Source organism: Camelus dromedarius, chromosome 1, assembly GCF_036321535.1.
Source record: "Camelus dromedarius isolate mCamDro1 chromosome 1, mCamDro1.pat, whole genome shotgun sequence".
NCBI lineage: Eukaryota > Metazoa > Chordata > Mammalia > Artiodactyla > Camelidae > Camelus > Camelus dromedarius.
In genome coordinates, this window is record NC_087436.1 from 74,001,489 (window position 1) to 74,028,610 (window position 27,122).

The 27,122-nt window shown below is 40.5% G+C and overlaps 1 protein-coding gene across 1 annotated transcript in view; it reads left to right on the forward strand.

Moving 5' to 3' along the window:
* Positions 1-3,223: 3,223 nt before the first annotated feature.
* FAM47E (family with sequence similarity 47 member E) overlaps positions 3,224-27,122 on the forward strand; it is a 28,493-nt gene continuing 4,594 nt past the window's right edge. Inside the window, exons 1-7 of the mRNA XM_031471107.2 lie at positions 3,224-3,415; positions 7,551-7,920; positions 10,161-10,291; positions 17,105-17,255; positions 19,731-19,931; positions 23,779-23,934; positions 27,029-27,103. Coding sequence (XP_031326967.1) covers positions 3,342-3,415; positions 7,551-7,920; positions 10,161-10,291; positions 17,105-17,255; positions 19,731-19,931; positions 23,779-23,934; positions 27,029-27,103 — 1,158 coding nt within the window. The 5' untranslated portion in view covers positions 3,224-3,341. The remainder of the gene's footprint in view (positions 3,416-7,550; positions 7,921-10,160; positions 10,292-17,104; positions 17,256-19,730; positions 19,932-23,778; positions 23,935-27,028; positions 27,104-27,122) is intronic.

A 27,122-nucleotide genomic window follows, 5' to 3' on the forward strand; every position in this document is an offset into this window, starting at 1 on the left:
ATCTAAAGAAAACAAAACACTAATTTAAAAAGATACATGCACTCCAATGTTCATAGCAGTATTATCTATAATAGCCAAAATATGGAAGTAGCCTAAGTGTCCATCAACAGATGAATGAATAAAGAAGATTCCACACACACAATGGAATACCACTCAACCATTAAAAAGAATGAAATTGTGCCATTTGTAACAACATGGATGGACCTGGAGGGTATTATGCTTAGTGAAGTAAGTCAGATAGAAAACGACAAATTCTGTATGATATCACTTATATGTGGAGTTTAAAAAAATAAAAAAACTAGTGAATATAACAAAAAAGATACAAACTCACAGATATGGAGAACAAACTAGTGGTTACCAGTGGGGAGAGGGAAGGCGCATGATAGAGGTAGGGGATTAAGAAGTACAAACTACTGTGTATAAAAATAAGCTACAATGATATATTGTACAGCACAGGGAATAAAGCCAATATTTTATAATAATTTTAAAGTGATATAATCTATAAATTTTTTGAATTGCTATTTTGTACATCTTAATATAATATTGTAAATCAACTATATCTCAATTTAAAAAATAAATAAAAATAAAATATTGCCTCTCTCCAATTCTACCATCTTCTTAAGGAAATCTCCTTAGAACTATGTTAGGTCTTACTCTTTTCCTCCATATCTTCATATCTCTTCTCTTTCATATTTTCTATATGTTTACATTTTTGTAGTGTACTTTGGCATTTATTCAGAACTATTTCTAGTTTACTAATTCTCTCTTGAGCTGGTCTAATCTATTTAACCAGTCCATAGAGGTTTTAATTGCAATGATTATATTTCATTTATATCAGCTCTATTTGGTTCTTTTTCACATCTACTTTAAGAAATAGTTTTTATATTTTGCTCATATTTCCAATTTCCTCTATTATTTCCTAAACATACTGTAAATGTTTATTTTATGCATGTAAATATATACATTTATACATAACTAGTCATATTTATTTATATTCTGCATCTAAACATTCGATGCATACAATTTCTAGAGATCTGATTCTTTGTTGTTTCTGTTGTCCCTCAGTCATTGTGCCTTATTTCCTCATGGATTTTGTCATTTTTGTTGGTGAGCTCATGTCCATTGTGAATTTATCTGTAGCAAAAATTCTGTGAGAACTGGGCTGAGTGTATGGTTGTCTAGGCTCACTGCAGTCCAGAAGGGATGATTTATAGCACTTGGTCCAGATGCCAAGGGTCTTTACCAATCCAAGACCGTTTTATAACATCTCAGCTTAAAGTTCTGTTGTTTTTGTTGTTCAAATGCTTTTTTTTTTTCCTGGAAAGTATGTGAACTAAGTCTTATTGCAGTAAAGTGTTTCAGAGATAGTAATTAGTCCTTGAGTGGGAAAAATCCAGTAATGTTTGACAACACTGTTATGCATATTTAAGTAATCCTATTTGGAAATAAAATGATCACACTACCTGCCAATAAGGCTAGAAAAAGCAGCTGGAACTCCTCATCCTCACTCTTAAATAACACCTACTCATAGATTACTCTATGCAATGCATTTTACCTTTGTGTTGCAACAGAGAAAGAAGAGGGGAGAGAAGAGAATGAATGAGAGATCCTCTGAATAATGACTGTAATTAAGGTACGGAATGTGGTGAAATAAAAAGAATCTTACTTATTTTCTACCAGATATGAAATCAAAATTACTATATGGAGCAAATATCAACTTATGAGGATGCAAGAATCATGAAAATAGGTGGTTTCTTATTAATCCATGCAACAAACACTAGAAACTAAGTAACAAGATGACAAAGACAAGTCTGTTTTATTCCCTATTGCATCGCCAGTGCCTAGCATGGCAACCACAGAGTACCTACTGTGTGCCAGGCACAGTACTAGCAGCAAGGTGGACATGACCCTTACCCTCAGTCCTATCGAGAAATCTTCCTTCCTCAGTCATAAAAGCCTGAATTTGCAGTCAAACAAACTAATATTAAAGATATTATCAAAGATAATAAAAACAACTAATCGCGCTCTTTATCATGACTATATCCATAGCTTTCTCCTTTAACTGACTCTTCTACAACAGCTCTGTGAAGTAGTCAGGCAAATATTACCATCCCCAGTTCACAGCTGAGATAATAACAATACTCAACAGTTACTGAGGGATTCTTACTTGCCAGCACTGCATTAAATGCTTTACATTCATTATCTTATTGAATTTCCCAATAACCCTATAGGCAGATACTATTATTTCCCCCATTTTCAGACTAGGAAATAATGAACCTGAAACAAATTTAAGCAACTGTGCCTGGGGGTGAATAATTATGAAGAGGCATAACTGTGATTTATTTAAGGTAGTGGGACTCCAGGGCTTTCCATTGTGCCCAGAAAAGGCAGCTGAACCCCCACAGCAAGTGAAGATGCGGGAACTAGTACCAGCCAAGGCACCTTTACGACAATCCAGATACTTAACAGGTGCCCAAAGGTGAAGCTAATTTATTCCCAGAGACTTCGAAGAGAAGATTCATCTTCAAATGACTACAAAAAGTATCCCACCATGACACACACAATTTAACTGCAATAATTTGGGGAGGGATGTTTTTGCTTCACTTCCTTTAGAAGCAACGCTTCCTATTTCAATCAGGAACACCAGAAGTAGCAAGAGAACTCAGCAAACCCAAAGTACATCCCCATGCAATCCATATTTACGTGGGCATCTGCCTATCAGGGCCAACAAGATGGCAATTTCATGGCTGAGGTGTCGAGGCAAAAGAATCAACACAAGGGCTGGAAGGGACTCTGGAAAGCAGCTGGTGATGAGCTAGACACCACTAAGCAGCGCTCGATTTACAGAGGCGGTGAGGCTCACGGAGTGCCAGGATTTCCAGAAAAAAAATCCGGACTAAAAGGCCTTCCCAACATTAGAAATCAGGCTATTCCTCTCTGTCCCTTTCCACTCTTTCTCTTGCTCTGTCTCCAGCGGCTTTCATCCTTTCTTCAACAACACATTTTTTGAAACAGTAGTGAGCAGAAAAAACAATGAACAAGCCTTTCCAACAGATTAAAACAGAATTAAACCAAGAACCTGATCCTTCGCGCTTCCCCTACCACGATCCACGCCCCGGGCGCTGGTTAGAAGGCTAGGGTGCGCCGCGGTTGCAGGGCGCAGGGGCGCCCCGGGGCCGCGTGTTCTCCGGGATCAGCCAGATTGCGCGGGGGGGGGGGGGGGGCGCCTGGGCTGCTCCGCGCTCCAGGCGAGTCTGGGCAGAGCACAGCTCCGCGGTCTCCTAGCGACCCGAGGGCGGGGAACACGCACCACCGGGGACCGGGTGGGCAGCCGGGGCACCATGGCTGACTGTGGGCGGCTATTCCCGCCCGCGCCGCGGGCCCGGGTGCCGGTGGCGGTGGACTGCAGGCCCTGGTAAGCGCGCGCCCGGGGGAAGGTGCATCCTGCCCGTGCCGCGTGGGGGCGCCAGCACCCTGTGCTCGCGGGGGTTGGGGGCTGAGGGGTGGTCATGGAGGGCCTGGCGGCCTTTCCTCCTCCGGGTCCCCGCACTTAAATGATCATAATATAAAATAACCAGCTCGCGACCCTCCTCGCTGCCAAGGACAATTTTTTTCTGTTATCCTCACAACCCCCCCCCCCAGGGGATGTAGATTAACATACCTATTCCGGATGGGAAAGTGATGGTCAGAGTCCTCTGCGGAGGCTAGTTTAGCCGGCGACCCAGCCTTCTTCGGTTAGACAGCGGGATCCTCCATCCAGTGTGAGGGGTCTGCTGCGCTTGAAGCCTTTGGCCACCTAGTTGGTGACTGTGGCCGAGTCGAGCCCGTGTCTAGGGAGTGCCTGAGTACTGGGGTGGTCTGCTGCCGTTCTGAATGGTTAGTGGCAGCGCCACAGGGAAAGAATTCGAGGCTTTTTGTCTTTGCTGATTCCTTGAGCTATTTATGAGAATGGAATTCGGCTCTCTTGGAGGGAGCACGATATGGTGGTTCAGATTCCAATGTCTAGATCAGAAAGGCAGGAGTTGATGGCCAGTTCTCCTCTTGTTTGCCTGGTGACTCTAGGCAAGTTAGTTGCACTTTCTGGGCTCAGTTTTCTTAACTGTAAAATGCGGACAATAAAAGAAATCAGCTTTATAGGATTGTTGTGAACCTTAACCAGCACAGCACATGTAAAGCAGTTACTGCCACATATATGCACATGCACATATACATGTTAGCAATTGTGAACTCTTTGAAAACCTCCCCACCCCATTTTCAAACTTTTTGTTTTGAAATAAGTATAGATTCACAAGAAAGTGCAGAAATAGTGCAGAGGTCCCATGTACCTTTCCTCCAGTTGCTTCCAGTGGTACCATCTTGCATAAGGATAGCACATTACCAAAGCAGATTTCCTGGCACATACGGAAGACTATAGATTTTACTTGAATTTCACCAGTTTTTACTTGTACGTGTGTGTGTGTGTGTGTGCATGTGCACGCGTGTAGTTCTGCAAAATACTGTCATATGTATAACATCGAGATATAAAACTGTTTCCTCACCACAAGGGAACCACTTCATGCTACACCTCACCATCACTCATTTTCCTCCCCACAACACTTGGCAACCACTAATTTGTTCTCCATTTCTGTAATTTTGTTCTTTTGAGAATGTTAGATAAATAGAGTAATACAGTATAAAACTTCTTGAGATAGGCTCTTTTTCATTCAGCATAAAGCCCTTGAGAGCCATCCAAGACATTGTGTGCATCAATAGTTCATTTTTACAACTGAGTAGTATTTCATGGTATGGATGTACCACAGTTTGTTTATCTATTCATCTGTTGAAGGACATTCAGGTTGTTTCTAGTTTATTACACATAATGCTACTATTAACATTTGTGTACAGGTTTTTGGGTGAACATAAGTTTGCATTTGTTCAGGATAAATGCCCAGTACTCTTTCGCTATTCTTAAAGATGGCAGTATTGATGTATCATATAGTGACTGTGAAAATAGTCAATGTTTAGAAAAAAATGTTTGAGTTTTATTTTCTAGGTCAAGCAAAATTTTTCATGAACTTAACAGAATGCAGAGAGGTAAGTTTATCAGCTGTGAGAGGCAAAGTGGGGTAGTGGGAAGCCCTCCAGCCAGACTATTGCTTTATTCACTTCTTTGGAACTCAGTTTTCTCACTGCAAAGTGAGGAAGGTGGACTAGATTTCTTTCAGTGTTTCTACCAAATCTAACATTCTATGAGGCTTGAGTTACCTGCCACACTGTCCCCATTTTGAGTTGTATGACTCTGCTTAAGTAAAACTATTGGTTATCAGATTTGATTTTATGAAGTGCTTGGATGTTTGAATTAGTTGTAAATGTGTGGAAAACAGACTTTGTAAAAGTATTTAATACTGTGGAGGGTAACTTGCTAATAGGTCATGCTGAGTGGGTCATCAAATCTCAAGGTTAGATGGAATTTCAACATCCCCACCACTTAGCTACTTAAGAGTGATTTGTTAATTGCAAAGAGCAACTTTTCATAAATTCATGTTTTTGTGTCCTTTCATCCAGATCTTCACAGTAGAGATGGATTAAGCCCTTAAAACACACATGTGTATGCACAACAAGCAAGAAGTTTCTAGGACTCACAAGAAAAGAATAGGGATCAAGCTGGAATCTCTTAAAAATGTTTTGTGCCTCTAAGGATGAATACAGCAAGGCGCAGGTTTGGTGTAACGAGTCATTATAGATGAAAGGGGCCTGGAAGTGGAAAAGACTTCAAGGAAAGACACCAATACTATAGTAATATCTGACTAGGGCAGTGTGATGTATTAGGACAATGAGTGACCTGCCATTAAGGTGCTCAGTTTCCAAGTCCTGACCTTGGCAATGGCTGGATATATTAGATTATCTAGGAACTGCTCTCATTTTCTTTCCTATATGCCCAGCTACCTCTTCCATCTTGTCTTAATGCTAACTATTCAGTGCAACCAGGGGCCTGATGAGTAAAGAAATGATGAAGCAGGCAATAGGGAGTGGTGGAGACTGTGACTAAGAGAGGACAGGACTTGTCTAAAGATGGCAGTCATGATACCAATTGTGGCTCCATAGAAAGGTAGACTCAGTGTTCCCAGAGTTCCTGATTTTTGTTCCAGACTGTTTATGTGAACTTTTTTATATGTCAGAAACTCTAGTGTAGTGGTTAAACACCATTCTCCAGAATCACACTACCTGCATTAAAATCCCAGCTCTCCCATTTCTTAGCTGTCAGACCTTTGACAAGTGTTTGCTTTGTTTTTGAGCTTCTTTGTGCCTCCATTTTCTTATCTGTAAATGGGGATAATACCGGTACCTACTTTGTCAGATTGTTTTGAGGTTTAAATAAGTTAATATATGTAAAACACTTAGAATGGTGCCTGTTAGAAAGTTCTCAATACATATTAACTATTATGATTCTTCTTAAAACACAAAGGGGACAAACAACAGGCTTCTGGGCCTGATGCAGCCCACAAACAGCTAGTATGCACCCTATGACCCACCCTGAGTTTAGAGGAGAAACTGAGGCCCACAGAGGTTAAATGACGTGTGAAGGTCATTCAGTTAGTTAGGGTTGAGTTGTCACCAGGAACCAGCTTCTTCCCACTGCACTGTGTCCCTTTAAAAGATAAGAAAGCATCCTAGGAGGGGCCCCAGCTTGTGAGTATCCTTCACAAAGAGAATGGATAGATGGATGGTAGAGATAGTAGTTGATAATAATGGATTAGATTTACACATAGTGACACAGATGGTCCTTTATAATATCGTGCTTGGTAAACAAGTAACAGAGTAGTGCCATTTACATAAATTAAGAATACACGTCAGAGAAAACTCTACTTTGAAAAGATACATGCACCCCAATGTTCATAGCATGTTCATAGCAGCAGTATTTACAGTAGCCAAGACATGGAAGCAACCTAACTGTCTATGACTGGATAAAGAAAATATGGTATGTACATATACAATGGAATACTACTCAGCCATAAAAAAGAATGAAATAATGCCATTTGCAGCAACATGGATGGATCTGGAGACTGTCATTCTAAGTGAAGTAAGCCAGAGAAAGAAATAGCATATGATATCACTTACATGTGGAATCTTAAAAAAATGACACAAATGAACATATTCACAAACCAGAAATAGATTCACAGACATAGAAAACTATGGTTACCAAAAGGGAAAGGAGGGAGGGATAAATTTTAACATATACACACTACTGTATATAAAATAGGTAGAGAACAGGGTCCTACTTTATAACACAGGGAACTATATTCAGTATCTTATAATAACCTATAATGGAAAAGAATCTGAAAGAGAATAGACCTATGTATTTATATAACTCAATCACTTTGCTGTACACCTGAAGCTAACACAACAAAGAAATAAAACAGGAGACTAGTTATAATGTGCCATGATTCAACCTTCTCCTCATGACCCTCTTCCCCCACCTCTCCTCCTCAAAACAGGTGAAGGCCAGCCTCCTCACAATCTCCTCCCACCTGACCCTTGTGGTCCATACCTCAGGGCATGTTGCTTTTCAGGTACAAAGAGAATCTTCCTTCTAAGAGCTTCATGAAGCACAAGAGCGGGCTGACGTGTCCCACCTCCCTGAACAGCCGGCGGTGGAGGTTTGTGAGAACGGGGCTGGATGACTTCAGGAAAGGCTGCCCGCCTTGCGAAGATCCGATCACCCGGGGCCTGGCGGAGGGCTTTCTCCCCAAGATTTACCACAGAGCTCCACGACCTACCCCAAAGAGGAGGCACAACATGCTGCCCAGGGATGCAGCCCTGTGTTCCAAGCTCTCGCCAGCCCAGCAGGCACGGAAGGCATTCCTGGTGGACGTGGAGGCCCAGCTGACCCCACACCCCTTGGCTCTCTACCCAGATCTGGAAGAAGACATGCCTGCAGAGGTGACCTGTCCCAGGGTTGTGGGCAGGCTTCAGTGGGGCCTGGAGAACATTGCTCCTTAGATGCCTGAGGAGTTCCCTCCTGGGGGATCATATTTATAGGGTGGAGAGGATGATGAATGTCTCCCGGGGGTGAGGGTTCTCCTGGGGTTTGGAGCAGCCTTCCTCTCTCTGCCCCCAGGAAATACAAATGGCAGCAACACACCCGCGGCTCCCTGTGCTTCCTGTGATGCTGTCCGACTCATAAAGTCCCAGCAAACCAGACATGTTTGACTTCTTTACCCCTGAAGTTCGACTGGTCTGCTTAGGAATTGTTCAGTCTTGCTTCTGTCACTTTAGCCTGGTCTTAGGAGGTGTCCATAGAAATTATTAACTGATGGACAGAAGGCACATGAGCACCTGAAATGTTACCAGGAAATTCACCAAACTGTCAGGACTAGGGCTGGGCAGCAGCAGCTCCATTATGTCACCAACGTCCCAGGCATTTTTTAACTTTCAGTTCCAATATCCTTAGCATGTGTCTCTTGTCCTTATAGCTCAAAATGGCTTCCACACCTGTAGGCATCTGGGGGTGTTTTGGTCTCTTTTTCAAACAAGAAGGGGAAGGGGCAAAGGTTAAAGCCGGCTGATGCTGTCTTTTAATTAGGCAAAGAATAGCTTTCCCAGTAAACATCTCATTCAGCGGACTACTCCCAGCTGCTAGGGAGTCTAGAAAATGGAGTTTCCTGGTTGGGCATTGCAGCACTGAACAAAATCTAAACAAAATTTTGTTAGATTTAAGTAAAGGGGACAGAATGGATATTGGGCAGGGAACTAATGGTGCCTTCTACTCTCCCCCGGCCCCACTTCCACAGTCAGTTCCATGTCAGCGAGCATGACAGTTGTTGGGAAGGTCAACTCCTCTGCTCAAAGCTTCTCACTCCGAGTGAAGTCGTTGCCGTGGTCTGAAATGCCCTGCGTGTCCTGCACTCTACCCAGCCCCTGCTTTGCTGCCTCACCAACCTCACTGCCCACTCCTCTGCCGTCGCTCACCCTGGGGCAGCCACTCTGGCCTCCTGGCTGCTCTGCAGACATGAACAAGCTTGTCCAGTTCAGGTCTCAGTTCCTGTGTCTGGAGCACTTGCCCCCAGAAGTCTGCCTGGCTCACCGTCACTGCCTTCAGCTCTTTCCTCAAATATTTCCTAATTGGAGAGGCCTGTATAAAACAACATTTCCCTTCTCCCTTCGTCCTCTATCCCTTACCATGATCTATTTCCATCAGAGCCGTTGCCAGCACTGGGCTCCTCGCTAGAATAAAAGTTCTATAAGGGCAGGGCCTTTCCGGGGCAGGGATTTAACTGTGTCTTTCACTGTGTGCCACCAAAACCTGGCATATGGTAGACACTCAGTAAATATTTATGGATAATGAATGAATGAATGAATGAATGATCAGTGTCAGGGAAGCCTATAGAAAGGACAACTGGAATTTCTAGTCAATGATTTGCCCCCTGGGGCTTTCCTTCACTGCCTCATTCAGGCCAGAGCTTCTGAGTCCGTGACAAAGGGATTGTTAGCGCTCATCCTTAGAGGGTACGTGGGATTGTGGCTCTTATGCCCACGTCTGACCCCCTCAAATAGACGTGTTGGCTTCCTTCTGAAGCAGGATCTCTTCTTGTGGTGCTATGATGCCAACAGCAGCTGTAGATGCAAATTTCACCCAGAAAAACAACACCTCTTTTTTCATGATTCCAGCAAAATTCCGTAACCCAATTTCCCTGGGTATCACTTAGGTCTTGTACCTATTCCTAAGCCAGTCACTGTGGGCCTGACTGGCTTGGCCAACCTGTGGACTGACCTGTGGAGCAGTCAGGCCACTTCAGACCACAAGGGCTGAGAGTGGAAGGAGAGGAGATTCTCCAAAGAAAAAATCTAGATACTGTTACTCGTAAGAGGAAGAACGGATGGCGGGCAGTCAAGACTCAGAAATCCTCTTGAGGCACCTTCCTCAGCTGGGGTCGAGGGGGCCCAGAGGCAGTGTTCCATCAAGAGGAGATAGAACTTCAGTAAACGGCTGCACAGCCAATGTCTAAGTGATGGACGTTTACCAGCAGCAATCAGCATGGTACTTGCACTGAAATTGTTGAATGGCTTTGACCAACTGGAAAGGAAACGCAAAGGACCGAGTAGACCTGTTCTGTGTCAGAATCAAGGGACCCCATTTTCAACACGTCTTTCTCCCCTCCAACGCTGTTTTCTGTTTGCAGCTCCTATTAAAGGTGCTGGACGTGCTGGATCCTGAACAGAAGCTGGAGGACACATGGGCTTATTGTCAAGGCATCACGAAAAGAGTGAAGGAACCTACAAAACTTTTTAAAAAACGTTCTACCCTGGAACTGTAAGTATCGTTCGTAACCTCTCACTCATTCCTGTCCTCTAATGAAACATTCTAGTAGAGATCTTCCTTGACTTACAGTGGGTTATATCCTGATAAAGCCATGGTAAATGGAAAACATCCTAAGTCGAAAATGCATTTAACACACCTAACCTACCAAACCACATAGCTTAGCCTGGCAAACCTTAAACATGCTCAGAACACTTACATTAGCCTACAGTTGGGCACAGTCATCTAACATGAAGCCTACTGTATAATAAAGTGTTGAATATCTCAAGTAATTTATTGAATACTGGACTGAAGGTGAGAAACGGGACGGTTGTGAGGATCCAGAATGGTTGGAAGTATGTTGGCTGTTTCCCCTCGTGATCATATGGCTGACCTGGAGCTGCAGTTCACTGCCTCTGCCCAGCATCAGGAAGGAGTACCATTACTGCGTATTGCTAGCCTGGGAAAAGATCCAGATTCAGAATTCGAAGTACATTTTCTGTTGGATGAATGTTGCTTTTGCACCATTGTGAAGTCAAAAAATCATTAAGTTGAACCAATGTAAGTCAGTGACTACGTTTATCATCTCAAAGCTTCTCATCTTTAGACTATTTTGGGAATAATTAAGAATCTTTAAAATGACTAAGAGGAGCAAATTGACTAAGTTCTCAAGGAGGAGGGAAAGAGCCTTGGGTCCCACCCTGAATAGTGTTTATTTCGGAAATGGATATGAATTATCCGACAATGCAGCAAAAATGGCTGTGTCCATGTGACTCTAGAACAGTTGAGAAAAGAGAAAAACTGCAGGAAACCCGATTGATTGACCCCCAGGGGCATTTTGAATTATCTGTAGCAGAAGCCTATTTAGCATGATTGGAATCAGTAGTCAGTTGAATAACCAAAAAACAAATTAATAGAGGGAATTATGGAAGATGATATTTAAGTACTTGACACATTTTTATTTTACCCTGGTCTTACCTTTATTTTACCTTGCTGGTCTTTTACTATAAATCCTTTTTTTTGCAGTGTGGGTCTGCTGCTTAGAGTTCCCAGTCATCATTTTTTTGCATAAACTACATCAGTAATGCCACCTTCATTGAACCTTTCCAAAGAACCAAGCTTAATTTTCATCGAAACAACCCTTTTGTATCATACTCTCATTTCCCCCATTCACGTTTAATTTAAAATGTAAAGGCAATGATAAGTATACTCAATACAAACAGATTTGAGCTATGCACTTGACTTTTGAAATTAATGGCGTCACGGGCGGGCACTGAAGAGTGTGGGTGAACTGGAGACCAGCCCATCCTCAGCACCCAGACAACTTATCAGAGATTTGCTAGCCACAAGAGTTACCTTCATGGAGGTGGACGGAGAGAGGATCCACTGATTAAATTATACATGTTGGTTAGGGTGAGCCCCAAGGTGGCAGGAACCCCACTGTTCTGGCCCCTCAGTGTACCCCTGGTAAATCTGGGGAGAACAACTGGGCACACCCATCTCAGTGCCCTTCTACTGGGAAGCAAGATGGCCCAGAGAAGCACAAATTCTCCTCTGCTCCTTCCTTCTTGAGGGGAGCCCCACCCTGGTCCACCCCGCTGGGACCTGGGTAGGACAGTCTGCCTATTTCTGGGTTTCTGTTAGCAAGTCCTCTTGGACCTGAGCCCAGGTACTCCAATATGGCTGCTGCCAGTAATAAAGGTAACATTTTGGCTTTTGTCTTTGCTCTTTGTATTATTTTTCAGTGCTCAGAACGTGGGTGGGGAAGAGGAAGGAGTGTTATAAGTAGGGGGTCCCCTTGGAGACTCCAACAGTGTGAGTCAGTGTGGTCCTGTGAGCATCTTTGAATTCTTGACCCTCAGGGAACCATTGGCTAGTTCTCTCTATGTGAAAAGACCAACAGTACTTTCTAAGCACCTACTGTGGGTCATGGGTAATGCTATGTTCTGAGGACACAGTGATAAACAGGTTAGGACCCCTGTCCTCGTGCCGATCATAGACTGGTGTGGAAGAAAGCATGAAATACCAGGGGCATGAGTCTTTGTTCACAAAGCCATATGTTTGTAAAATACTAATTTTCTTTTATTTCTACTTATAGCTGACCTGAAGCCCTCATCCCTCTGAACAGCAAACATTCAATCATGGTCATTATTTTAGCGTAAGAAAGTGGGATAGGTCTCCAGTAATTATGGGAATGATATTTAACTTCTTTCTGGTCTTTGGGACTCTTCTTTACCTCAATTCTTGCTGCTTTTGCTGCACTCTGTACCCTACCCCTCTCTTCCCATCCCATCCACAACACCTACATAATTACTTCAATGACCTTGGGTTTCTATACAATATAGGATCTGCCTTTAACTTAGGCAGTGAAGTCAATCTAGCAAAAATCTCCAGGGCAAGAAATTTCAAACTAATGGGTCATCTACTTAAAAGGAAAGAAGGTAAACGTATAGAAGAAATGAACAAAATTAATGTGTTAATAAATGATTGTACCACAAAAATCAATGTATAATTATATAACGGTGAGTTTTTCTATCAGTCGTCTTCTTAGGTTCCTATGGCTCCTGTACAAAGTAACACAAACTGAATGGCTTAAACCACATAAATTTATTATCGTACAGTTTTGGAGGCCTGAAATCTGAAATCAGCAATACTGTGCAGAAATAAAGTATTGGCAGGGCCATGTTCCCCTCCTGGTGGCTGCTGGCATTACTTGGCGTGTGGCTGTATCACTCCCATCTTCAAGGGAAGCATCTTCAAGTCTCTCGCTGCTCTGTCATCACCTTCTCCTTGGTGTGCCTGTCATTCTTCCTCTGCCTCTCTCTTATAAGGACACTGCAATGGCATTTAGGTCCCACACTGATAATCCAGGATATTCCCATCAGAAGCTCCTTAATGTGATCATACCTATAAAGACTCTTTTTCCGAATAAAGTAACATTTACAGGTTCCAAGGATCAGCACATGATCTCTTTGGGAGCTACTATCAGCCTCTCACTGATATGAGGTAATATCTCCCATCTTAAAAAAAAACAAACTGTCTTTGACTATTCAGTCTTTTCTTCACTTTAGAGCAAAGCTCCTTGAAAGAGGTATGTGCACTCACTTCCTCTTTTCATTCTTTCCCTGAACTCACAGCAATCAGCACTCCACTGGATCTCCCCTTGGTCAAGATCACCACTGACCTCTATGCTACCTAATCAGTTCTCAGTGATCACCATTTGGTGTATCAGTAGCAGTGGACACAGTTGGTGATGTCTTCTTTCTTGAAACACTTTTCCACTTGGCCTCTGGAGCATCCTCTTTCTTGGTTCTCCTCCTGCTTCATGGCTCTCTCCCTAGTTTTCTTTGCTGGTCCTCCCTCACCTTCCATTTAACCTTGGAGCGCATCAGTCTCTGACATCTTCTTTTCTGCATGTTTACACACACCTAAGTGACCTCATCCAGTCCATCTATGTGTAGATGTTTAACATTTGCACTTGAATTGGCATCTCAGACTCGACAAGTCCAAATTGAACTCTTGATTTCTTCCCCAAACCTACTCTGTCTTCTTCAGATCAGTAAATAGTAACTCCATTTTTCCCTGGCTTAAAAAAATTTTTTTTTTAAATTGAAGTATAGTCAATTTACAATGTTGTGTCAATTTCTGGTGTACAGCATAGTGTTTCAGTCATACATATATATACATATTCCTTTTCATATTCTTTTTCATTATAGGTTACTACAAGATATTGAATATAGTTCCCTGAGCTATACAGAAGAAACTTGTTGTGTATCTATTTTATATAGAGTAGTTAGTATCTGCAAATCTCAAGCTCTCAATTTATCCCCCCACCCACACTTTTCCTCCTGGTAACCATAAGTTTGTTTTCTATGTCTGTGAGTCTGTTTCTGTTTTATAAATAAGTTCATTTGTGTCCTTTTTTAGATTCCACATATAAGTGATATCATAAGGTATTTTTCTTTCTCTTTCTGACTTTCTTCACTTAGAATGACAGTCTCCAGGTCCATCCATGTTGCAGCAAGTGGCATTATTTCATTCTTTTTTATGGCTAAGTAGTATTCCATTGTGTGTGTGTGTGTGTGTGTGTGTGTGTGTGTGTGTGTATGTGTGTGTACGTACATACATATACTTCTTTATCTATTCATCTATCGATGTAACATTTGGGTTGTTTCCATGTCTTGGCTATTGCAAATAGTGCTGCTTTGAATACTGGGGTGCATGTATCTTTTCCAGTTAGAGTTTTCTCCAGATATATGCCCAGGACTGGGATTGCTGGATCATATAGTAAGTCTAATTTTAGTTTTTAAAGGAATCTCCATACTGTTTTCCATAATGGTTGTACCAAACTACATTCCCACCAACAGTGTAGGAGGGTTCCCTGTTCTCCACACCCTCTTCAACGTTTATCATTTGTGGACTTTTGAATGATGGCCATTCTGACTGGTGTGAGGTGGTACCTCATTCTGTGGCTTTTGAAACAATAGTTGTGACCTGCCAACAAATCCTAATGGCTTTACCTTTGAAATAGATGTAGAATTTCACCTGTTCTACTACTGTCAGTCTATTCCAAGATTCTATCATCTCTTGCCTGCACTATTGGAATAGTTTACTGACTGTCTCATGGCCTCCACCCAGCCTTCACCCTCTACTTCAATCTATGTGTTGCACAGTAGCTAAAGTGATTCTGTAAAACATTTAAGTCAGATAGTGTCAGTCCTATGTCAAACTTTCCAATTGCTTACTTGGAGTAAAATCCAAAGTCCTTACACTTTCCTCTGAAGTCCCTTATGATCAGGTTCCTGTTACATCTCAAGCCTCATTCTCTACTACTCTATCAGTCACACTCCTCTTCAGTCACACTGGCCTCTTTGTGTTTCTTGTACACACTTGGCACCTACCTCAGGGCCTTTGCATGTGCTGTTCTTGTCTTCCCAGTATCTGTGTTGTTTGATATCTACATGGTTTGTTCCCTTTCTTCTTTTGGGTCTGCTCAAATATCACTTTAGTAGAGAGGTGTTTTCTGTATAAATAAAAAGCCTCCTGTCATCACTCTATATCCTTCCTGCCCCATTTTATTTTTCTTTATATCACTTATAATCACCTAGTATTTATTTGTGTACCTCTTTCCTATCTGTTTCTCCCCACTCAATTGTAAGCTCTATGAGGGCAGGGTCTTAATTTTATTCACAACTGACTCCTAATGCCTAGAATAGTCCCTGATACATAGTTATTGCCTAATAAATGTTTGAATTGATGGATGGATGAGTTAATATATGGGTGTTATGAATAAAAGGCACTGTGTGCTCTGTGTAATGTGTGTGCTCTGGGGACAGGCTCCCTGAGGAAGGGAGGTATGTGGGCGACATAAGGGCGATGAGGGATTGGAGAAGGCGCTGCAGTCAGATGGAACATGTACATGGGCAGAGGCCCTGTGGCTGGATGGGAGCGTGATAAATTCATGGAACTGAGAGAGGGCCACCACAGCTGGAACTCAGAGAGTAAGGAAGAGTGGAAGTTCCAGAAGCATCTGGAAAGACAGGCAAGGAACAGGTGATGAAGAGCCTTGAAAACTAAGACTTAGATCTTGGAGGAGTTACTTGGAGTTAGTTACCTGGAGGAGTAACAAGAAGCTATTGAACACAAGAATTTATACCTGAATGTCCATAGCAGCATTATTTACAATAGCCGAAAAGTGGCAACACTCCAATGTCCATCAACTGATGATGGATAAACAAAATGCAGTCTAGCCACACAATGGAATATTATTCAGCCATAAAAAAGGAATACACTACTGACACATGCTACAGTATGTGTGAAACTTGAAAATATTATGCTAAGTGAAAGAAGCCAAATACAGAAGATCATATATTATATGGTTCCATTCAGATAAAATGTCCAGAATAGGCAAATCCTTAGAAACAGAAAGTAGATTAGTGGTTTTCAGGAGAAGAGAGAATGTGGGGGATGATAAGTGACTGTTACTGGTGATGGGGCTTTTTTGTTGGTGATGAAGATGTTCCAGAATTAGGTAGTGGTGATGGTTGCACAACTCTGTAAATGTATGAAAGCCACTGCATTGTATACTTTGAAATGGTAAATATTATGGTATGTGAATTTTACCTCAATTTTTGAAGAGAAGCTATTGAAGAGGCTTAATCCAGGATGAAGCGTAGTGGCATTTGAGAAGACCAGATTTACATTTTGAAATAACATTTTAGGTCACAGTGTAGAGAATGGATTAGGGATGGGCTGTCAGGGCCTTAAGAGAAGATGCAGAGACACCAGCAAGGAGCCTTTTGCAACAGTTCAGAGGAGAGTTTAAAATCTACCAGATTTATTCATGGGATGGATTCTAGGGCTGAGGGAGAAAGAAGTCAAGCATGTCTATTTGTCAAGATTGTCTAAGGTTTCAGCAGATTCCAAGAGCTGTAATTTGGGTTTTTACCTGGCATATTAGTAAATGGTACTCATAAGTTTTAAAAAAATCAACTTACCATGATAAAGAGCTGTATAGGTTTTAATTGTTCTAAATAATTTTGATATAATTGTCTGTTTTTTTTAATGGAGGTACCAGGGATTGAACCCAGGACCTTGTGGATGCTAAGCATGTGCTCTACCACTGAGCTATACCTTCTCCCTATACTTGTCCTTATGATATTGATAATGAGAATATGATCTTTGAAAAATTAAATAACTTGGATGAGCTTGCAAGAGACTGCTAGAAATACTTGCATTATGATCTCCTTTCTCCAAGACGCTATTTATAATCCACTTGGATTCATAGTGTCTTATATTGTAATTCTTTGATGATCTCATTATTTTTAGTCCCAAGAAGACTCCTATGTCACATTCAGGCCAATGGCTTTATGAAGAAAAGAAGCCAAGTGAAACAGATTTGCTCCACAAAGATGGTCCGCTTCTCCACGAAAATGTGCGTAAAGGAGTTAGTGATTTCTGCAACTGGGCTACTACTTTTGTAAGTTAGTAGTAATACTTACAATCTACTTTTTAAAGTCAAGATTAAAATTGCTTTTGTTAAAAACAGTGTTTGAATATAAGCTAAGTCAAAAAGTCATAAAGGAATATTTTGACTTTCCCATCATTTAAAATAGATTTTTTTTTTTTGCAGATGAAATTTCTGCAAAGTTCGAAGCTTGCAGCCAGTGTTTGAATGTTTATTGCTCATATGTCACATTGCTGTTGTTTCATGTATTTTTTAAGTGACTCTCTTTTCCTCCCCTAGCTTTACTGAGATCTAATTGACATGTAACATTGTGTAAGTTTAAGGTATAGTGTGATGATTTGATACATGTATTATTGTAAAATGATTACCACAAAAAGGTTAGTTAACAAATCCATCACCTCACATAATTACCTCTGTGTGTGTGTGTGTGTGTGTGTGTGTGTGTGTGTGTGTGTGTGTGTTGGGAACATTGAAGATTTACTCTCTTAGCAACTTTCAAGTATATAATACAGTATTATTAACTATAGTCATTATACTGGACATTAGATTCCCAGAACTTATTCATCTTATAAGTGGGAATGTGTACCCTTCAGGTGCCATCTCTCCATCTCTCCCACCCCACTGTTTCATAGTTTAATTTTTCATTTCAGTGTCTGGACCTTCTTTTCTCTCTGTCCTTCACTCCTTCCTTAACTCATTTTTCTGTTATATTTATCGATAAGGACTTGGGCAGCTGTGCTTGACTACAGCCTTTACAAAAAGTATCTGACATGAAGAGACTTATGACTCGGTTATCAAGTTCTTTTCTTGCCCTCTTTCCAAGAACTTTTTAAATTACCTATTCCTGTTCCTGAGTCCTTGTAGAAGTCTAGATTCCTGATGCTTTTTCCTGGATTTAAGATGTTCTAGAATTTTCAATGCCCCTCCCTCACTTTTTGAATGCATTAGTCAGTTTTAGTCAATGTATTATTTAGGACTACTTCATTGACCAGTGACTCAAATATAATTCAGACTGAATGAAGGGAGAAAAGGGAACTATCCAGAGGTATTAGGAGCTCCAGGTATAGTTGGATCTGGGTGCTAAAATGTTTTTAGGTGCTCACCCTATCACTTGGCTGCTCTCCTCTATCTGACTACACTTTCCTGTAGTCTTTCCCTAAGAGATTCAAAAAGTATCCACAAAACTTTCCAAGCTTATGTTCCACCAGGCAGCAACCTGAGGTGGGAAAAGTGCAATCCTTTTTCCCACAGGGAGAAGTCCAGGTCTTACTCTTACCGGACTAACCTTGGTCACACCTGTGCCTGAATTATCCACTATGAGTAAGGAGATGGAATATGCTCATTGGCTAGTCCAGGTCACATGTCTAACCTGAGGCCAAGAGGTGGGCGTGTCAAGCCCATCTGCAACAGATTGACTGAGAGTAGGGGAGGGAGGCTCCCTAGAGGATGATGGAGAAGGGATGCTGGACAAGGTAGATGATGCTCGTCCTACCACTGCCTGCCTACAATCTGGCTGGACTGGACTGCCTGATTCCCGGTCTTCCTACTTCTCTCATTCCTACTGCTAGAGACTGTTCCTCTTTTGAGGCAGGAAATTTAAGGAACCCTAGGATAATAGTTTAGCTGCTCTGGCGACCAGCTTTGTTTTCAATCTCTTATGACCAAGGTCCCATCTTCATCTGTCATTCTAACTCAGCCCCTATCACATCACCCTGCAGTATTTTCTCTATAGTACTAGCTTATACTGTAATTCCATGCTGTTTATTTTCTTCCTCATTGATTCTGCTTGCTCTACTTCTGCTCCATTATTGTATCATCCTAGTTTATACTCTTGACTCTATTTCATGACCCTGCTCTATAAACTTCACCCCAACATCAGCTTCAGTTGCTAATGGCCTCATTCTCTGTGTTCCCTGACTTATATATTCCAAAGCGGGATTGTGTTTAGTTTGTAGAGGAGGAAAAAATAATTTCCCTTCTACTCTTTTAAGTTCTCTCTGTGGTCCCTATAACAGAAGACAGAATAACAAGAAGAAAACAAGCAGAAGTTTATTAACAAGTATACATGGGAGAAACCCAGGGAAAAATGAGTAACTCTCCTTAGTGGCATCTTCCCTTATAAGGGGCTGTAGCCAGAACAAACACTAACATTTCTAGACATTTCTGGAAAATACCTCTAGAGGTGTCACTGCTATACAGTGTTGGAGAAGTTTGCTTTTGATAGAACAGACTAAATTTTCCTCAGCCCCATTATTTCCCTCAGGACTCACAGCTTCTTGCAGGTCCTGTGCTGTCTCTTAATGCACCGACAAAGCTCTCCAGACTCCAAATACTTCTTGCCTCCAATGAATGGTGACTGAGCATTTTCTACCTCTCCTCTAAACTACCTCTCCTCCAGCCATGGTCAAATACTTCTCTTAGATTAAAGAAGGCAACAAGGAGCATTTTGCCACTTATCCTTGACTCATGCCCTTGATATTCTTCCAGGGAAGCCCAAACATTGATGAAGAGTTCATCCTGAAACAGTTCGACATTGACTATCAGAGCAAACCAAGCTATAATGTGCTCCACACCATGAGACCAAACCAGGTTCCTGTGGAGCTAAAGAAAGGGATTGGGCTAAATAAACTGCAGAAGCCACAGTTTTTCCAGAAACTAGACTATGAGCAGAGACTTCAGAAACCACAGGTAATTGGAAAAGGGGAGAAGACTGAGAATCAAAGAAAATTAAATTGTATTAAAGTTTGAAATTTTCTTGAATTCTGGTACTTCAGAAGGCACTGGCCTTTTTCAGTAAAATTCTTGAATTTTTTTGATGTTTAATAGATATTCATAAGAAAATAGATAAATAAACATTTGTTACATGAATTAATATTTAATGCATCTAACAAAATCAGTTATACAAATGAGGCATATGGTACTCAGCATTATTGTTAATATCTAAAGAGTCATCATTTGGGGGGTGGGGTATACCTCAGTGGTAGAGCACATACTTAGTATGCACAGGGTCCTGGGGCTCAATCCCCAGTACCTCCATTAAAAAAAAAAAAACTGCATTCATATCAACAATTTGCTTGTGAGGAAAAAAAAAAGAATAGTCATCATTTCTCTCTTTATGTGTTTTATGTATTGAGACAATCTCTTTAAGTGTTTTATATATTGAAACACATCTATGTTTTTAGGTTGAAATTTTAATGGTCAGTGGAAATACGCATGAAAGTTTATTATTGCAAGAGTAAAATGCTGCAGTTAATGGTTATGAACACTGTTTATTTTATGTCCAAAGAATTCTTGAATTTTTACAGAAGTCTTTTTGGCCACAAACCATCATTTTTGACCACATGCTTGCCTGATAGTTAACAAATTGCTCTGTCTCCCAGTACCAATTTCCTGTGAAGACAGAATAAGGAAACAGAAGAGAAAAGACATGCTGTGTTCCAAAGGGAAGTACTATGGGCCTCTAAGTATTTTTCTACACAATGTGTTACTGCAAATATATGTACAAAGTCAAATCATGCCAGTCCAACAACAGACTTCAGTGCCTAAGCGGGAGGTTGGGGGTAAGGGAGGTTATAGAGTTTATTTCTCTGCAACTCAAGATAATAATTACCCTCTCTTTTACACATCATCTTTGATACTGTATTTCCAATATTTTTGACATATTAACTTTGTCCTTTATGATTGAACATAATCAATTGACCTTTCTTACACTTATGATGTTTTCCTTCTTTGACTCTGTTGCATAAGGTTTATGAAAGCTATGCATTCTATTACTAATATCAGCACTTTAAATTTTCCATTTTCCTCTCACCTTTCTAAAGGGTAAAATGCAAAATGGTGCTGGACAGGCAAATTATGCCCATGAGATTCAAGCACATGGGGCCTGAACCATTGCTGGCTCTGAATCTAGGCTAAATGAAATTGCTCAGTTCCCTGTATTTACCAACACTTGCACAAATGCTGCTTTATAAAGCATGGTGGTTATTGCCAAAATTGAACTTTTGACTGGTAGACAGAAGATCACTATGCAAAAGTTCAAATAGGTTTCCACATAGTATCATTTTCCTTCCGCCTGAAGGACTTCCTTTAACACTTCTAGTGTAGATCTGCTGGTGAAGAATTCTCCCAGTTTTCTATGTCTGAAAATATTCTTATTCTGCCTTCACTTTTAAAGGTATTTTTGTGGGTACAGAATTCTAAGTTCAAAGTGTTCTGTTTGTTTAAAGATGTTGCTCCACTGTCTTCTTGATTGTGTTGTTTTTGATAGGATACTGTACGTTGTTCTTATCTTTGGCTTTTTCTTGGATACTTTTAAGATTTTCTCTTCGTCACTGATTTAGTGTGATTATTACACTCATCGGTGGCTATTTCTTCATGTTGTGCTTGGGGTTTGCTAAACCTCTTTGATATGTGGGTTTATAGTTTTCAACAAATTAGGGAAAAGTTTTCTTCAAAATTTTTTTTGTCTCTCAGACCCCTCCCAGGACTCTAATTACATGTGATTAGGCTGCATGAAGTTGTCTCAGCTCATTGCTGCTCTGTTCAGTTTTTTGATTCTCTTTTCTCTGTTTCTATTGCTATGTCTTTAAATTCTCTAATTTTTTTTCCTGCAGTGTTTAAGCAGCTGCTAATTCCAGCCAGTGTATTTTTCATCTCACACATTATAATTTTCATCTCAAGAAGTCTGACTTGGGTCTTTTTTTAATATCTCCTAATGTTGGAGATGACATTTTTGGTTGTCATTATTTGGGGGGAGCTACTGGCATCTAGTGGATAGAGACGAGGAATGCTGCTAAACATCCTACAGTGCATAGGACAGATCCCTCCCTCCACCCTCAACAAAGAATTATCCAGCTCCAATGTCAATAGTGCCAAAGTTAAGAAACCTGACTCTACAGACAAAGACAAATATATGATATCATTTACATGTGGAAATCTAAAAATGATACAAATGAACTTATTTACAAAACAGAAACAGACTCACAGACATAGAAAACAAACTTATGGTTACCAAAGGGGGAAGGGGTGGGATAAATTAGGAGTTTGGGACTAGCAGATACAAACTACTATATATAAAATAGATAAACAACAAAGTCCTACCATATATATAGCACAGGGAACTATATTCAATATCTTGTAATAACCTATAATGAAAAGAATATACAAATTTCTATAGCTGAGTCACTATGCTGTACACCAGAAACTAACACATTTTAAATCAATTATACTTCAATAAAAAATAAATAAAAATTAAAAAAAGAAACCTGACTTTAATCCAGCAAATCTTTATTAAGCACCTATTGTGTCCCAAGTATTGTTCTAGATGCCAGGGGGACATAGCAGGGCAGAATCTCAGAAGCTTACATTTTCGAGGGTGAGAGGCAAGAGAGCAAACAATCGTAAAAATATACAGCATATCAAATGATGATAGGTGCTGAGAAGAAAAACAAGGCAGAGAAAGAAGACAAGCAGTGTTGTGAGGCGGTTACAGGTTTTGCATTGGGTGGTCAGGGAAGATACTACTCAAAAGATGACATGAAACAGATAAGAGAGTGAGCCACGTGGGCATCTTGAGGAAGAGTGTTATGGCAGAGGGGCCGGTGAGTGCAAAGGCACTGAGGAAGCAGTGCAATGGGGGGTGTGCTCTAGAAACAGCAAGGAGGTCAGTATGCTTGGAATGGAGGGATCGTAAGGCTGAATCCAGCTCTGAGAAGGGATTTCCCTCACCTCTGCTCTGTCCCATCCTCTCTACTTCAGGCAGGTGTATCTGGCTTGACTCTAGAAGGTCCCACACATTCTACCTCATAGTTTAAACATGAGTGATGAGAAAGAGGAGCAGGATCACTGTGTTTCGTGTTTCTTTGTCCTTCCCAAGCATTAGACCTCCTTTCATGATGAGTGGGTATTGCGTCCATGGCACCGGGCTACGAACCAACAGATGCACTCCTGAGAAATGGGACAAAGAAAGGAATGACACTTGTTCTTCCCCCTCTTTCTTTCAATTAAAGAGGCAAGAGACTGGTGTTAGATAGCATTCAGATCAAAAGTAGTGTACCACCTACAAGGCTGAGCACAGAGCTGGGCTCATAGTGTGGCTAATAACTTGTCATTTTGGTTGACTGAGTATTGTTTAAGCTCATTACCCTTCACTGATATATGTGCTTCTTACATGATTTCTAGCTGCTTTACGTAATTCTCTCCTTTAGTCTCCTTAATGGGGTAGATATTATTATCTCCATTTTACAAATGAAGAATTTAAGTAACTTGTCCATGGACTCATTGCTACTAAGTGGGGGAGGATGGATTTGAGCCCAGGTTTGTCTGCATCCAAAGGCTACACTACCACATTATTTTCTCAGTCACGAGCTTTTCATGTTACCTTCGTAAATCCAAGCATACTGAAAATTCATAAAATATTTTGGCAAGGAGTAACCATAAATTAAAAATAAATTATACCACTTTCATAAGCTAAATCTTAGATTTATTGAAATGACCAGAAAAACTAATGACATTGGGAATTATGTTATTGCTACAGAATCCTTATAAACCGAAATGGGTGAAGATGAGGTATGGAGCATGGTATCTGAACACCAAGTTGTGGAAAAAGCTAAGAGCCTATGAGCCTTTGGTCGACCCCAAGGTCTTACGTCAAGCTCAGGATGGGAATTTCAAAAAGAAGCTACAGGAACAGGTATGTACATATGCTGAGATTTGACCATCTGAGCTAAAGATGATCACAGGGCAACTGCCACCTCACACTGAAGTCAGAGTCTCCGGGGCTCCTGAAGGTCTTGTAGCTTGCATACTGAATTCAGTAATGAGAAAGCCAAGTCATTTTATGTGGAATGTGTAATAAGCAAGACCTGAAATCTCCTGCCTTCATGGTAGACACAGGATCTCTAAAGATGGGGCAACTACTCATTGTACTATCATTCTTGATTCCATGGATAAATTGGTTGTTCAAAGGGTTCTGGACCACCTCAGTAGGAAATGGATATAACGTCATGGTTTCTTTTTGAGTAACTAAATGTGAAACTCGGGTTTTTTGTTTATTTGTTTTTCATCAGCAATAGATGTTAAAGAATTCAAAACTGCAATCAAGAAACTACTTTTATGCAGTTCAGCAGAGTTGCAGGATCTGTCTGAGAGGGAAGGGACAAAGGTTAAGTAAGCACTGTTTGAAATGACAAAGCAACAAACACAAACAAGGATGTGCTCTAATTTTACTGCAGATAAGCTTTGTGCCTGCCCATCTCTTGTTTACAAGTATCTAATGGAAAGAAGATACTCACTGTAGTCCCGGAAATTAGGAAATGTTGACGCAATTCTTGTACAGGACTCTGCTGAGAATATTTGTGAACCTGTTCTCTGGATAAGCAGATCCAAAACTTCTCCCAGATAAAATTGTGAAAACACTTCAAATAAGTGTTTTTCTGCATTTTATAAAAGTTATAGCATTTTCAAAAGATGCTATAAAAATCTGACTCCTCATTCAGTCAGAAATCATACACCAACTGCCTCCTTTAGCTTGGAAAGCTGACACAGGAAGGATGGTCATTTTTATCTTTTCCAGTACTGGGTATGAAATTCTTATTTTCCGATGTGAGACATGACACAAATTTATGAGCCCAAAATGCTTATATATAAGCTTCAAAATAACTAAGTCATATTAGGCAGAATTTCTTGGAGTATGGTTTTTGTAGCTGCCTATCTATGTGAGTTTAATACATAACATGAAACTATTCCAGTTGCACTTTTAAAAAATAATCATTCTCAATGAATTAAATACTTAAAAATAAAAATATTTGCAAAACTTTTGTTTTAAGGTGTCCAGAAGTTTTATTTATGTATTTATTTTAAAATTTTTTTATTTTAATTGAGGTACTGGGGATTGAACCCAGGACCTCATGCATGCTAAGCATGAGCTCTTCCTCTCCCTCGGAAGTTCTCTTTTTAGAATTTAAATTTTTATTTTTATTATTTTATGTTGTTTTTTAAAAGATGTGTAGAAATACATTTTTAAAACTAATTCTTTAATACTTAAAGAATTTTACAAAAATATTTCTCTTGATGGTGAAAGCTAGTTAAGATGTTTGCCAAAATGGTTATAGTCAGTTCATCAATAAGAAGTGATATTTAAATTTTGGAACTATGGTTGATAAAACTATTACAGTAAAAGATTATTTATCAGGCAATTTAGACTCAGCTAGGATTTAAAACAATGGAATTGTTCTCTAATGATCACACTTTTGTAATCCTGAGATTGATTGTCTTGTGTAGTTCAGGTGGTGCCCCTTGGCTGTGCACCCCAATTCACAAGGCACAGTCACAGTGGTGTGCTGGTAAGGGGCTGGTAAGAGGCAGTTACTAAGATGACATGGCTGTTTTGCTGGGGACACATAAGTTTTGACTGTTCTTGACTGAGTTCATTTGGAAGGTGAAATGGTCTTAAAGAACTGAATTACAGTGATACATGTAAACTTACACATCTAAATTTTAAATTCAAGTAAGTGAAAGTAAAAAACCAAATGAATGCATGAATACCCTAAAAATACCGAGTCTTTTTTGATCATCATGCCCTTTGGAGTTAAGATCTAAAATTTTATATATATACAATGTATATATATAAAATTTGTGTGTGTGTGTGTGTGTGTATATATATATATATATATAATCTAGAGATCTAGAATTTGAGAATATATATATTTGAGAATATACTTGAGTAGGAAAACACTCCTGATCCTTCCTCTACTGCTCTCAATTCTACAATTTAACTCAATTCTGACACTGCCTGCCTGGAGATAGCACCAGTTTCCACAGGTTAAGGGCTCAGTCCCACAGGACTGTCCCCACTGCAGAGGCCAGTGACAAGTCCAGCTTGTCACCTGAGTTTCTAGCTGACTGGCTATAAATCACAGGCTCCCACAACCCCCTCCTTGGGTTTGATCATCTGCTAGAACAGCTCACAGAACTTAGGAGAAGAGTTTACTTACTAGATTACTGGCTTATTATACAAGGGTACAAACAGGAACAGCCAGATGGAAGAGATGCATAGGGCAAGGTATGTGGGAAGGGGCACAGAGCTTCCTTGCCCTCTCCCAAGTACACCACCCTCCCAGAACTTCTGCATGTTCAGCAACCTGGAAGCCCTCCAAACCCCCTCCTTTGGGTTTGTATGGAGGCTCCATTGTATAGGCATGATGGATTAACTCACTGGGTGTTGGCTGAAAGCGCCAACCCTCTGCCCACATGGCTGTTTCCCTGATAACCAGCCCCCATCTTGTGGCTATCTAGGGGCTTTCCAAAAATCACCTCATTAAAGTAAACTCTGGTGTGGCTGAAAGGGGCTTGTTATGAATATGGAAAGACTCTCACCTTCATGGCTCTTATCACTTAGGAAATTCCAAGGGTTTTAGGAGCTCTGTGCCAGGAATGAGAAAAGACTAAATATGTGTTTCTTATTGTAAATCACAGTGTCACAATTGTTAATCTCAAATATATTAGATTCCAGACATCCTCAGTCAATAATTGTCTAATTGATAAATTGTGTTTCTTATCCTTAATACAAAGGTAAGAAAAAGGATGGGAAAAGAGAGAATGTTGGATATCTTTTGAAAGCCTTTATAGTCATCACTTTTGAATGTTACTTACACACATTCCCAAATGAGAGGGAAGTGCTTTAAAATGAGGTACTTGATAAAGAGCTAAGTGCTTTTAATTAGGACAAGTATGAAATCAAGCTTCTGACAGTTGACTGGTTTTTTAAAGTGTGGACCCTTTTTCAGGAGTTACTTGCAGACCTTCATGGAACAGGTGCCTTTAAGGATTTCATTCTGAGCAGGGGCTACAGGATGCCGACTGTGAGTAAAGAGTCAGTTT